Source organism: Scyliorhinus torazame, chromosome 27, assembly GCF_047496885.1.
Source record: "Scyliorhinus torazame isolate Kashiwa2021f chromosome 27, sScyTor2.1, whole genome shotgun sequence".
Lineage (NCBI taxonomy): Eukaryota > Metazoa > Chordata > Chondrichthyes > Carcharhiniformes > Scyliorhinidae > Scyliorhinus > Scyliorhinus torazame.
The window spans coordinates 44,418,520-44,433,104 of NC_092733.1; the positions used below are offsets into that span (position 1 = coordinate 44,418,520).

The following is a 14,585-nucleotide window of genomic DNA, read 5'->3' on the forward strand; positions in this document are numbered from 1 at the left end:
GAATTGTGGTCACTATCTTCAAAGTGCTCTCCCACAACCAAATCAACACTTGGCCTGGTTCATTACCCAGTACCAAATCCAATGTGGCCCCGCCTCTTGTCGGCCTATCCACATATTGTGTGAGGAAACCCTCCTGCACACACTGTACAAAAACAGCCCCATCCAAACTATTCGAATTATAGTGGTTCCAATCAATATTTGGAAAGTTAAAGTCACCCATGACAACTACCCTGAGACTACCGCACCTATCCATAATCTGCATTGCAATCTTTTCCTCCACATCTCTGTTACTGTTTGGGGACCTATAGAAAACTCCTAACAAAGTGACTGCTCCTTTCCTAACCAGGGGCTGGTTTAGCACAGGGCTAAATCGCTGGCTTTTAAAGCAGACCAAGACAGGCCAGCAGCACGGTTCAATTCCCGTACCAGTCTTCCCGAACAGGCGCCGGAATGTGGCGACTAGGGGCTTTTCATAGTAACGTCATTGAAGCCTACTTGTGACATTATGCAATTGTTGTGTTGTTGGTGTGTTATTTCTAACTTCAGCCCACACTGCCTCCGTAGACAGATCCTCCTCAAACTGCCTTTCTGCAGCCATTATACTGTCCTTGATTAACAATACTACTCCATCACCTTCCCTATCACCTTCCTTACCACCTACCCTAAGAATAGCCAATTTTGTTCCTTTGTTTAAGAAGGGTAGCAAGGATAATCCAGGGAACTACAGGCTGATGAGTCTTACGTCAATGGTAGAGAAATTACTGGAGAGAATTCTTCGAGAAAGGATCTACTCCCATTTGGAAGCAAGTGGACGTATTAGCGAGAGGCAGCATGGTTTTGTGAAGGGAGGTCGTGTCTCACTAACTTGATAGAGTTTTTCGAGGAGGTCACAAAGAATGATGCAGGTAGGGCAGTGGATGTTGTCTATATGGACTTCAGTAAGGCCTTTGACAAGGTCCCTAATGGCAGACTGATACAAAAGGTGAAGTCACACGGGATCAGAGGTGAGCTGGCAAGATGGATACAGAACTGGCTAGGTCATAGAAGGCAGAGAGTAGCAATGGAAGGGTGCTTCTCTGATTGGAGGGCTGTGACTAGTGGTGTTCCGCAGGGATCAGTGCTGGGACCTTTGCTGAGAGATGGCAGATGGAGATTAATCTGGACAAATGTGAGGTAATGCATTTTGGAAAAATACAGGTTGGGAATATACAGTGAATGGAAGAACCCTCAAGACTATTCACAGTCAGAGAGATCTCGGTGTACAGATCCACAGGTCACTGAAAGTGGCAACACAGGTGGACAAGGTAGTCAAGAAGGCAGACGGCATGCTTGCCTTCATTGGCTGGGGCATTGAGTATAAAAATTGACAAGTCATATTGCAGCTGTATAGAACATTAGTTAGACCACACTTGGAGTGTAGTGTTCAATTCTGGTCGGCACATGCCTGGTATGTGGGGCATTAGCTCTGAGGAAAGGTTGAATAAACTCGGTTTGTTCTCACTGGAACAAAGGAGGTTGAGGGGAGACCTGATAGAGGTCTACAAAATTATGAGGGGCATAGACAGAGTGGATAGTCAGAGGCTTTTTCCCAGGGTAGAGGGATCAATTTCTAGGGGGGCATAGATTTAAGGTGCGAGGGGCAAGGTTTAGAGGAGATGTACGAGGCAAGTTTTTTTACACAGAGGGTAGTGGGTGCCTGGAACTCGTTACCGGAGGAGGTGGTGGAAGCAGGAACGATAGTGACATTTAAGGGGCATCTTGAGAAATACCTGAATAGGATGGGAATAGAGGGATACGGACCCAGGAAGTATAGAAGATTTTAGTTTAAACGGGCAGCATGGTCGGCGCAGGCTTGGAGGGCCGAAGGGCCTGTTCCTGTGCTGTACATTTCTTTGTTAGCACCTTGGAAAGTGGACATATCCCCTGAAAGAGACAAAATGGATCCCAGGCTGCTGAGGAAAACAAGGAAAGATGTAACAAAGACTCAAAGCATCTTCACCCATCGACTATGGCTATAGGTGTGGAGCTGGAGATCTGGAGGACTAATAACATTGATAAAAACAGGATGGAGAGAAAGTGTGACTAATTAGAAACCATTCCGCACAATGTCTGTGGTGGGTACATTCTGGGAAATAATTGTGTAAAATGATATAAATCATGGTTCAGAAAGAGGTAAATTAATCAAAGAGAGTCAGGACAGATTTGTTCAGGCTGAGTGAAGTTTGACTAATTTGATTACATTGAGGAAGTAACATGGAGGGTTAATGAGGGAAACTTCATGATGTAATCTACATGGGGTTCAGCAAGGGTTTGACAAGGTCCAACAAGACGGACAGGTCAGGATTTTGGAAGCTGATGAGATCCAGCCAAAGTGGTGAGCTGGATCCCAATTGGCTCACTGTCAGAGCAAAGGGTTCTGGGTAGTGTTGTTATTGAGATTGGAAGATTGTTTCCTGCGGCATTCCGTAGGGATCCAGACCGTTCCTCATGTTCTTGTGGTATATGCCAATGACATGGAATTGTGGACATGATTAAATGTCTGCAGGAGAGATGAACCTTGTTCCTGTGGTTTGAGAGTGAGGCGGAAAGCTGTAAACTGCAGCAAGATATCAATGGGCTGGTCAGGTGGGAGATATGTCAGCAACGGAACTCCATGTGAGGAAGTGTGAGGAAATGGGTATTGGAGGACAATCACTGGCAATGGCACCGACCACACAATGAGGGGAGGATATTGAGATATGTGGTGGAGCAGAGGGATCTCAGAGTTTATATCCACTGATTCCTGATGATAGCAGGACAGAGAAATAAGGTGCTGAAGATGGTGTTTAGGAGGCTTTCCCTTATTGGTCAAGGCCTTGAGTTGAAGAGGAAGGAGGTGTTTCTCTAATCGTATAAAAGAATTGTCAGACCAGAGCTCGCAGACTGTGTACAGTTCTGGTCACCACAGGGCAGGAAGAATGTGATCAGACTAGAGAACGTACAGAGATGATTAACGGGGATATTGGCATGAATGAGAAACTGTAATCAGGAGGAGAGATTGGATTTGCTGGAGTTGTTTATCTTTGAATAGAGGAGGCTGAGGGGAGATTTAATTGTGATGTCTAAAATGGGAAGGAATCTGGAGCGAGTGGATTGGGAAGAACCAGTTTCAATTGGCAGAGAGGTCAATAACCAGGAACAAAGATTGAAAATAATTGTTGGCAGATTGATGGGGGGATGAGGAGGAATCTTTTCACCCACAGGGCGGTGTGAACCGTCTGACAGAGCCAGAAGGGGGCGCTCTGCTTTTTCAAACAGCATGGATACAATGGATCGAATGGCCTCGTTCTGCACCCTGAATCTTTCCACGCTCACAAATATTTCCCCCCATCCCAGCAATGCCTTTCCTCTCTGTCTCAGTGCTACCTTCCTGGGAATCTCCCATTATTCCCCAGGTTTCACTCCGTAGAATCCACATCTTCCCTTTCCCAGGATTCACTCCCAGCCCCATTGCTCCGAATAATGATCCCAGTTTCTCTGAAGTTTCACTGATGAGTTTAATTGAGTTTCCCGTGGACTTACCCGTTGAATCTGTACCATCCAGTGAGAAGGTTGTTGTCACATTGAACACTAGAACAGTCAGTGTTAGCACAGTTTGTGCTCCTCCATGGCTGCTCCAGGACTGTGTGATTCTTACACGGGTCGGCAGACAGGAAATGGCAGCAATCTGTTGATTGTAAAGATAAAGTTTAGGAAATGTTCCACACTGACTCGTCTCTATTGAAACATTAAAAACCTCCCTTTCACCCACTGCTCTGCTATCAAATCCCTGAAATGAAAGCGGGAATCTCTGCTCCTTCCCGAGACCAGTCCCCGGAACCCCCCACCTTCACCCCCGACCCCCAGCTCCATCAAGCATCAGACTTTGGCCCAATTCACTAATTGGGAACAGAGTCCCATTGGGAGCGAGTTTAGCCGCATGTTTCCTGGCGCACGCAGTGCCGAGACACACAAGGATATACAACGTGACTCGCGCTGTATACGGAGCCTCAGCCGGGACCGCGTGGTCGAGGCCGCGCACCAGAACTCACCAGTGTGGTGAGAGAGCGGGATGCCATCTTTAAATGGCACAGCCCAGGGTGCCCAGGTGGCACAGCCAGGGTGCCCAGGTGGCACAGCCAGGGTGCCCACATGGCACAGCCCAGGGTGCCCAGGTGGCACAGCCAGGGTGCCCAGGTTGGCACAGCCAGGGTGCCCAGGTGGCACAGCCAGGGTGCCCAGGTTGGCACAGCCAGGGTGCCCAGGTGGCACAGCCAGGGTGCCCAGGTGGCACAGCCAGGGTGCCCAGGTTGGCACAGCCAGGGTGCCCAGGTGGCACAGCCAGGGTGCCCAGATGGCACCAGTGCCAGGGCACCACTCTGCCCAAAGGGCATGCATCTGAGGGTCTCCAATCCCCTGGGAGAGCCTCCAATCCCCCGGGGATCCCCCCCCCCCCGGCCGGAGGTCCCCCCTCCCCCCGAGTGCCGTTGGGTCTGGTTCCCGATTGTGGGGTCCACTGCTGAATAGCGCTCGCCCGAGGTCTCCAAGCGATTCTTCACAGTGCTCAGCAAAGGTTTATACCAACAAAAAGGAAGGACGGTAGAGAGAAAATCGACCGTGGATATCTAAGGAAATAAGGGAGAGTATCAAATTGAAGGAAAAAGCATACAAAGTGGTAAAGTTAGTGGGAGACTAGAGGACTGGGAAATCTTTAGGGAGCAACAGAAAGCAACTAAAAAAGCTATAAAGAAGAGTAAGATAGATTATGAGAGTAAACTTGCTCAGAATATTAAAAAGATAGTAACATTTTCTACAAATATATAAAACAAAAAAGAGTGGCTAAGGTAAATATTGGTCCTTTAGAGGATGAGAAGGGAGATTTAATAATGGGAGATGAGGAAATGTTTGAGGAACTGAACAGGTTTTTTGGGTCCGTCTCCACAGTGGAAGACACAAATAACATGACAGCGACTGATGATATTGAGGCTATGACAGGTGAGGACCTTGAGATGATTGTTATCATCAAGGAGGTAGTGATGGGCAAGCTAATGGGGCTAAAGGTAGACAAGTCTCCTGGCCCTGATGGAATGCATCCCAGAGTGCTAAAAGAGATGGCTAGGAAAATTGCAAATGCACTAGTAAACTCTGGGGTGGTCCCGGCAGATTGGAAATTAGCAAACGTGACACCACTGTTTAAAACAGGAGGTAGGCAGAAAGCGGGTAATTATAGGCCAGTTAGTTTAACTTCAGTCGTAGGGAAGATGCTGGAATCTATCCTCAAGGAAGAAATAGCGAGGCATCTGGATGGAAATTGACCCATTGGGCAGACGCAGCATGGGTTCATAAAGGGCAGGTCGTGCCTAACTAATTTAGTGGAATTTTTTGTTTCAGGACATTACCAGTGCGGTGGATAACGGGGAGCCAATGGATGTGGTATATCTGTATCTCCAGAAAGCTTTTGACAAGGTCCCGTACCAGCCTCCCCGAACAGGCACTGGAATGTGGCGACTAGGGGCTTTTCAAAATAACTTCATTTGAAGCCTACTTGTGACAATAAGTCATTTTCATTTCATTTCAGGTGCCACACAAAAGATTGCTGCATAAGATAAAGATGCATGGCATTAAGGGTAAAGTAGTAGCATGGATAGAGGATTGGTTAATTAATAGAAAGCACAGAGTGGGGATTAATGGGTATTTCTCTGGTTGGCAATCAGTAGCTAGTGGTGTTCCTCAGGGGTCAGTGTTGGGCCCACAACTGTTCACAATTTACACAGATTATTTGGAGTTGGGGACAAAGGGTAATGTGTCCAAGTTTGCAGACGACACTAAGATGAGCGGTAAAGCAAAAAGTGCAGAGGATACTGGGAGTCTGCAGAGGCATTGGGATAGGCTAAGTGAAAGAGCTAGGGTCTGGCAGATGGAATACAATGTTGACAAATGTGAGGTTATCCATTTTGGTAGGAATAACAGCAAAAGAGATTATTATTCAAATGATAAAATATTATAGCATGCTGCTGTGCAGAGAGACCTGGGTGTGCTAGTGCATGAGTTGCAAAAAGTTGGTTTACAGGTGCAAATTAAGATGAAGAAGGCAAGTGGAGTTTTGTCCTTCATTGCTAGAGGGATAGAGTTTAAGACTAAGGAGGTTATGCTGCAATTGTATAAGGTGTGGGCACACCTGGAGCATTCTGTTCAGTTTTGGACTCCTTACCTGAGAAAGGACGTACTGGAGCTGGAGGGTGTGCAGAGGAGATTCACCAGGTTAATCCCAGAGCTGAAGGGGTTGGATTACGAGGAGAGGTTGAGTAGACTGGGACTATACTCGTTGGAATTTAGAAGGATGAGGGGGGACCTTATAGAAACATATCAAATTATGAAGGGAATAAATAGGATAGATGCGGGCAGGTTGTTTCCACTGGCGGGTGAAAGCAGAACTAGGGGGCATAGCCTCAAAATAAGGGGAAGTAGATTTAGGACTGAGTTTAGGAGGAACTTCTTCACCCAAAGGGTTGTGAATCTATGGAATTCCTTGCCCAGTGAAGCAGTTGAGGCTCCTTCTTTAAATGTTTTTAAGATATAGATAGTTTTTTGAAGAATAAAGGGATTAAGGGTTATGGTGTTCGGGACGGAAAGTGGAGCTGAGTCCACAAAAGATCAGCCATGATCTCACTGAATGGCGGAGCAGGCTCGAGGGGCCAGAAGGCCGACTCCTGCTCCTAGTTCTTATGTTCTTATGTCTCTGGGGCGAAGGGCTTGAATCCCAAAGCCTCAGACTCCTCGGGAATCTGATCCAAATACTGATGCCGCCCACAGTGAGGTTGTTTTGTGTGTCGGGAGGCGGTGGGAGCCGGGTAGATCCCGGCTCTCCTGGCATTTACCGGCCGCCCTGTGCACGGCGAGCTGATTTTCGTGCACAGCGTGGCCATTGGATCGACCCCTTTGTATTTTTTAAACACTTATTCTTTCAGCCTGAAAACCTCAACAACTTGTTCCAGTGAATTTCACATCCAAGATTCCCCCAAACTATCCAGGATGTTGACCTCACTTCTCCTGGAATCTCCCGATATTCCCCATGTTTCACTCTGTAGGATCCACATCCTCCCTTTCCCTGGATTTAATCCCTGGCCCATTGGTCTGACTAATGATCAGGATGTGCTGACATCATTCCGAAATCCACTGGGATTCTCCTCAGTGAGAGCGGATCTCAGACACGGCTGTGATCCCGTGTCCCACACAGACAGGGGTGTCACTCGCCCACTCGATGGCGGGAGAGACCTCGCCAGATCTAACTTTCGGTGTCCCAGGACATTGGAGACCCCAGGGTGGTCAGGGACAGGACAGGGGGGTCGTGACAGGGAGCCCAATTGCCTGCCTCCCTCTGCCCCAACCCTCCTTCCACTCAAACCCTCCCTCTGAATACCCTCCCTCCCACAACCCCCCCTCCCCAAATCCTCCCTCCACTTAAACCCTCCCTCTGAAAACCCCCCTCCCACAACCCCCCCTCCCCAAACCCTCCCTCCACTCAAACCCTCCCCCTGAATACCCTCCCTCCCACAACCCACCCTCCCCAAAGCCTCCCTCCACTCAAACCCTCCCTCAGAACACCCTCCCAAACGCCCCCCTCTAAATCCTCCCTCCCAAAACACCTCCTCTCCAAAGACTCCATCACAAACCCCCCTCCCCAAGCCCTCCCTCGCAAAATCTCCCTCCCCAAACCCCTCCCTCGACTCAAACCCCTCCTTCGGCACAAACCCCTCCCAAAACCCTCTCTCTGCTTGGATCCTCCCTCCAATCGATCCCTCTCTTCTAAAAACAACCCTCCCAAACTCTCCCTCCAAAATACTCCCTCCAAATCCCTCCCTCCACCCAAACCCTCGCTCCAGCTTCTCATCTCCCTCCACTGCCTCACCTCCCTCCAGCACCTCACCTCCCTCCAGCACCTCACCTCCCTCCAGCACCTCACCTCCCTCCAGCACCTCACCTCCCTCCAGCACCTCACCTCCCTCCAGAACCTCATCTATTTTATTTGCCTTCTCCCTCCAGTGCCTTCTCCCTCCAGTGCGTCACCTTTCCCGGCAAACTCTCTAACTGAGGTAATTGTGTAAACTCTCCCCATCATCCTCAAATTTAAATCCTCCCAAACCATTCATTGTGTCACAATCTCCTCTGACCTGAGCCTCAAATGTCATCCCTCTGCGTCCAACACAACCCCGTCACCCAATCAGTGGAGGCTACAACCTCATCCCAACATTCCAAGCTGGGAACAGTCTTCCCGAAAGCTCTCAGTCTCTCCACCTTCCTCTCGTCCCGAACTCCCTCCTAAATACACACCCTACAATAAAACCTCTCCAAAAAACAACTTCTCTCTTTCAAACCAATTCTTTGGTCAGGAAGAACCTCTCGAGGTTTTGAGGGGAAGATACTGAACGTAGACAATTGTATTTGTTGTACAATGGCCGACCGTCCTGAATGAATGTTACTCACTCAGACATCCCAGAATCAGCAACAACGTCTTCATCTCACTCGGCATATCCTGCAAAGGAAAAGAGACAATCCGTATGGGAGAGAATTCCGGCAATGGGAAAATTAGAGAGAATGTTAAAAACTGTGGGTGGGATAGTAAACATTAAGTTTATCAATCTATAGTGAGTGAAGTCTCTCTCTGGAAGTGGGATAGTAAACATTAAGTTTATCTATCTATAGTGAGTGAAGTCTCTCTGGGAGTGGGATAGTAAACATTGAGTTTATCTATCTATAGTGAGTGAAGTCTCTCTCTCTGGGAGTGGGACAGTAAACATTGAGTTTATCTATCTATAGTGAGTGAAGTCTCTCTGGGAGTGGGATAGTAAACATTGAGTTTATCTACCCATAGTGAGTGAAGTCTCTCTCTGGGAGTGGGATAGTAAACATTGAGTTTCTCTATCTATAGTGAGTGAAGTCTCTCTCTCTGGGAGTGGGATCGTAAACATTGAGTTTATCTATCTATAGTGACTGAACTCTCTCTGGGAGTGGGATAGTAAACATTGAGTTTATCTATCTATAGTGAGTGAAGTCTCTCTCTCTGGGAGTGGGATAGTAAACATTGAGTTTATCTATCTATAGTGAGTGAAGTCTCTCTGGGAGTGGGATAGTAAACATTGAGGTTATCTACCTATAGTGAGTGAAGTCTCTCTCTGGGAGTGGGATAGTAAACATTGAGTTTATCTACCTATAGTGAGTGAAGCCTCTCTCTCTGGGAGTGGGATAGTAAACATTGAGTTTATCTATCTATCGTGAGTGAAGCCTCTCTCTCTGGGAGTGGGATAGTAAACATTGAGTTTATCTATCTATAGTGAGTGAAGTCTCTCTCTGGGAGTGGGATAGTAAACATTGAGTTTATCTACCTATAGTGAGTGAAGCCTCTCTCTCTGGGAGTGGGATAGTAAACATTGAGGTTCTCTATCTATAGTGAGTGAAGTCTCTCTCTGGGAGTGGGATAGTAAACATTGAATTTATCTATCTATAGTGAGTGAAGTTTCTCTGGGAGTGGGATAGTAAACATTGAGTTTATCTATCTAAAGTGAGTGAAGTCTCTCTGGGAGTGGGATAGTAAACATTGAGTTTATCTATCGATAGTGAGTGAAGACTATGTCTGGGAGTGGGATAGTAAACATTGGGTTTATCTATGTCTAGTGAGTGAAGTCTCTCTCTGGGAGTGGGATAGTAAACATTGAATTTATCTATCTATAGTGAGTGAAGTTTCTCTGGGAGTGGGATAGTAAACATTGAGTTTATCTATCTAAAGTGAGTGAAGTCTCTCTGGGAGTGGGATAGTAAACATTGAGTTTATCTATCGATAGTGAGTTAAGTCTCTCTCTGGGAGTGGGATAGTAAACATTGAGGTTATCGATCTTTAGTGAGTGAAGTCTCTCTCTGGGAGTGGGACAGTAAACATTGAGTTTATCTATTTGCAGTGAGTGAAGACTCTCTCTGGGAGTGGGACAGTAAACATTGAGTTTATCTATCTGTAGTGAGTGAAGTCTCTCTGGGAGTGGGACAGTAAACATTGAGTTTATCCATCGAGATTGAGTGAAGTCACTCTCTGGGAGTGGGATAGTAAACATTGAGTTTATCTATCTATAGTGAGTGAAGTCTCTCTGGGAGTGGGATAGTAAACATTGAGTTTATCTATCTATAGTGAGTGAAGTCTCTCTGGGAGTGGGATAGTAAACATTGAGTTTGTCTATCTATAGTGAGTGAAGTCTCTCTGGGTGTGGGATAGTAAACATTGAGTTTGTCTATCTATAGTGAGTGAAGTCTCTCTGGGAGTGGGATAGTAAACATTGAGGTTATCGATCTTTAGTGAGTGAAGTCTCTCTCTGGGAGTGGGACAGTAAACATTGAGTTTATCTATTTGCAGTGAGTGAAGACTCTCTCTGGGAGTGGGACAGTAAACATTGAGTTTATCTATCTGTAGTGAGTGAAGTCTCTCTGGGAGTGGGATAGTAAACATTGAGTTTATCTATCTATGGTGAGTGAAGTCTCTCTGGGAGTGGGATAGTAAACATTGAGTTTATCTATCTATAGTGAGTGAAGTCTCTCTGGGAGTGGGATAGTAAACATTGAGTTTATCTATCTATAGTGAGTGAAGTCTCTCTGGGAGTGGGATAGTAAACATTGAGTTTGTCTATCTATAGTGAGTGAAGTCTCTCTGGGAGTGGGATAGTAAACATTGAGTTTATCTATCTATAGTGAGTGAAGTCTCTCTGGGAGTGGGATAGTAAACATTGAGTTTATCTATCTATAGTGAGTGAAGTCTCTCTGGGAGTGGGATAGTAAACATTGAGTTTATCTATCTATAGTGAGTGAAGTCTCTCTGGGAGTGGGATAGTAAACATTGAGTTTGTCTATCTATAGTGAGTGAAGTCTCTCTGGGAGTGGGATAGTAAACATTGAGTTTGTCTATCTATAGTGAGTGAAGTCTCTCTGGGAGTGGGATAGTAAACATTGAGTTTGTCTATCTATAGTGAGTGAAGTCTCTCTCTGGGTGTGGGATAGTAAACATTGAGTTTGTCTATCTATAGTGAGTGAAGTCTCTCTGGGTGTGGGATAGTGAATATTGAGTTTGTCTATCTATAGTGAGTGAAGTCTCTCTGGGTGTGGGATAGTGAATATTGAGTTTGTCTATCTATAGTGAGTGAATTCTCTCTCTGGGTGTGGGATAGTGAATATTGAGTTTGTCTATCTATAGTGAGTGAAGTCTCTCTTTGATAGAACATAGAACAGTCCAGCACAGTACAGGCCCTTCAGCCCACCATGTTGTGCTGACCATTTATCCTAATCCAAGATCAACCTAACCTCCACCCCTTCAATTTACTGCTGTCCATGTGCCTGTCCAAGAGTCGCTTCAATGTCCCGAATGACTCTGACTCCACCACCTCTGCTGGCAGTGCATTCCTCACACCCACCACTCTCTGTGTAAAGAACCTCTGACATCTCTCCTGTACCTTCCTCCAATCACCTTCAAATTATGTCCCCTCGTGACAGCCATTTCCACCCTGGGGAAAAGTCTCTGGCTATCCACTCGATCCATGTCTCTCATCACCTTGTACACTTCTCTGTCTTCTTCGCTCCAGTGGGAAAAGCCCTAGCTCCCTCAACCTCTCTTCATAAGACATGTCCTCCAGTCCAGGCAGCATCTTGAGAAATCCCCTCTGTACCCTCCAAAGCATCCACATCCTTCCTATAATGAGGTGACCAGAACTGGACACAATATTCCAAGTGTGGTCTAAGCAGGGTTTTATAAAGCTGCAGCAAAACCTCGCGGCTCTACTCAATCCCCCTGTTAATAAAGGCCAACACACCATACGCCTTCTTAACAACCCTATCAACCTGGGTGGCAACTTTGAGGGATCGATGTACGTGGACCCCAAGATCCCTCTGTTCCTCCACACTTCCAAGAATCCTGCCTTTAACCCTGTATTCAGCATTCAAATTCGACCTTCCAAAATGAATCACTTCACATTTATCAAGGTTGAACTCAATCTGCTACTTCTCAGCCCAGCTCTGCATCCTGTCAATGTCCTGTTGTAACCTGTAACAACCCTCAACACTATCTACAACTCCCCCAACCTTTGTGTCATCGGCAAACTTACTCAGCCCCCTTCCACTTCCTCATCCAAGTCATTTTTAAAAACCACAAAGAGTTGAGGTCCCAGACCGATCCTTGCGGGACACCACTGGTCACCGACCTCCAGGCGGAATACTTTCCATCCACTACCACTCCCTGTCTTCTTTGGGCCAGCCAATTCTGTATCCAGACAACCAAATTTCCCTGTATCCCATGCCCCCTAACTTTCTGAATGAGCCTACCATGGGGAACCTTATCAAATGCCTTACTGAAATCCATATACACCACATCCACTGCCCGACCTTCATCAATGTGTCTCGTCACATCCTCAAAGAATTCAATGAGGCTTGTGAGGCATGACCTGCCCCTCACAAAGCCATGCTGACTATCTTTAATCAAACTATGTTTTTCTAATAATCATAAATCCTATCTATAAGAATCCTTTCCTAAATTTTGCTCACCACAGACTGACTGGTCTGTAATACCCAGGGATTTCCCTATTCCCTTTCTTGAATAGGGGAAAAACATTCGCCTCCCTCCAATCATCCGGTCCTACTCCAGTGAGAGTGAGGACGCAAAGATCATCGCTAACGGCGCAGCAATCTCCTCCCTCGCTTCCCGTAGTAACCTTGGGGATATCCCGTCAGGCCCAGGGGATTTACCTATCCTGATGCTTTTCAAAATTTCCAGCACATCCTCCTTCTTAATATCAACCTGTTTGAGTCTATTAACCTGGTTCACACTGTTCTCATGGGCAACAAGGTCCCTCTCTCTATTGAATACTGAAGCAAAATATTCATTGAGGGCCTCCCCCATCTCTTCAGACTCTCGGCACAAGTTCCCTCCACTATCCCTGATCGGCCCTACTCTCACTCTGATCACCCTCTTATTTCTCACATAAGTGTAGAATGCCTTGGGGTTTCCCTAACCCTTCCCGCCAGGGCTTTTCATGCCCCCTTCTAGCTCTCCTCAGTCCATTTTTGAGTTCCTTCCTGGCTGCTTGTAACCCTCGAGAACCTAATCAGATCCTAATAGTAGGATAGTAAACAATGAGTTTATCTCTCTGGGAGTGGGTTTGTAGACATGGAACATAGAACAGTACAGCACAGAACAGGCCCTTCAGCCCTCGATGTTGTGCCGAGCATTGTCCGAAACCAAGATCAAGCTATCCCACTCCCTGTCATTCTGGTGTGCTCCATGTGCCTATCCAATAACCGCTTGAAAGTTCCTAAAGTGCCCGACTCCACTATCACAGCAGGCAGTTCATTCCACACCCTAACCACTCTCTGAGTAAAGAACCTACCTCGGACATCCCTCCTATATCTCCCATCCGGAATCTTATAGTTATGCCCCCTTGTAACAGCTACATCCACCCAAAGAAATAGTCTCTGAACGTCCACTCTATTTATCCCCCTCATTATCTTATAAACATCAATTAAGTTGCCTCTCATCCTCCCCCGCTCCAAAGAGAAAAGCCCTAGCTCCCTCAACCTTTCCTCATAAGACCTATCCTGCAAATCAGGCAGCATCCTGGTAAATCTCCTTTGCACCCTTTCCAATGCTTCCACATCCTTCCTATAATGAGGTGACCAGAACTGCACACAATACTCCAAATATGGTCTCACCAGGGTCAAGTACAGTTGCAGCTTAACCTCACGGCTCTTAAACTCAAGCCCCCTGTTAATACATGCTAACACACTATAAACGCTAACACACTATAGGCCTTCTTCACGCCTCTATCCACTTGAGTGGCAACCTTCAGAGATCTGTGGACATGAACCCCAAGATCTCTCTGTCCCTCCACATTCCTCAGAACCCTGCCGTTGACCCTGTGATCCGCATTCAAATTTTTTCTCCCAAAATGAATCCTATTAAGTTCACCTATCTATTGTGAGTAAAGTCTCTCTCTGGGAGTGGGTTTATCTCTGTCTCTGTGACTCAAAGTATTACCACAAACATTTGAGCTTCCTGTCATTTTATATCCTTTATAAATATTACACTCTAACCGCAATATGTTCATGTTTCTTGTTTGAATCCAGCACCGCACTGCCCTCCTGTCCCCCACCACCATCCATGGTTAAACCACGTTTGTTTGTGACTTGCTGTATTCATCATCCAGATCCATCTCCAGTCTCCTCAATGACTCAGGTCATTCAGCAGCTCTGTATTGGGACTGGAGAACATACACAGACCTGAGCCCATGTTTAAAACAGTGATACACCTCTCAGCACAGTCTAAATACTAATTCATACCTGACTGCTTACCGGAGCCTCAGGAGGTGTTCCCGTGTGAGCTGGAGGAGGTTCTGTAAGCTTGCCTGTTGCTCAGTGTTGAATGCTATTCATGGCAGCCTCTGTCTACTCATACGGGAAACAGACTGGACCAGAATTCTGATTTGCTCCCTGGAGAACAAAGCTTACCCAATAGTCTGGCTGGAGGGGGAAATGTGACTGTGTCC

At 46.5% G+C, this 14,585-nt stretch overlaps 1 protein-coding gene across 7 annotated transcripts in view; it reads right to left on the reverse strand.

Moving 5' to 3' along the window:
* The window catches only part of LOC140403376 (uncharacterized), a 207,682-nt gene that overhangs the window by 111,256 nt on the left and 81,841 nt on the right, over window positions 1-14,585 (reverse strand). For 4 of the 7 annotated variants that reach the window (XM_072491304.1, XM_072491301.1, XM_072491303.1 and 1 more), the window contains 2 exons: window positions 8,503-8,551; window positions 3,562-3,706 (listed from right to left, as the gene is read on the reverse strand). In XM_072491304.1, the coding sequence (XP_072347405.1) occupies window positions 3,562-3,706; window positions 8,503-8,548 (191 nt within the window). In that variant the 5' untranslated portion in view covers window positions 8,549-8,551. Of the gene's footprint in view, window positions 1-3,561; window positions 3,707-8,502; window positions 8,552-14,133; window positions 14,258-14,379; window positions 14,513-14,585 lie in introns of those variants that run through there. The other 3 variants (XM_072491305.1, XM_072491306.1, XM_072491299.1) reach the window with 3 other exon arrangements.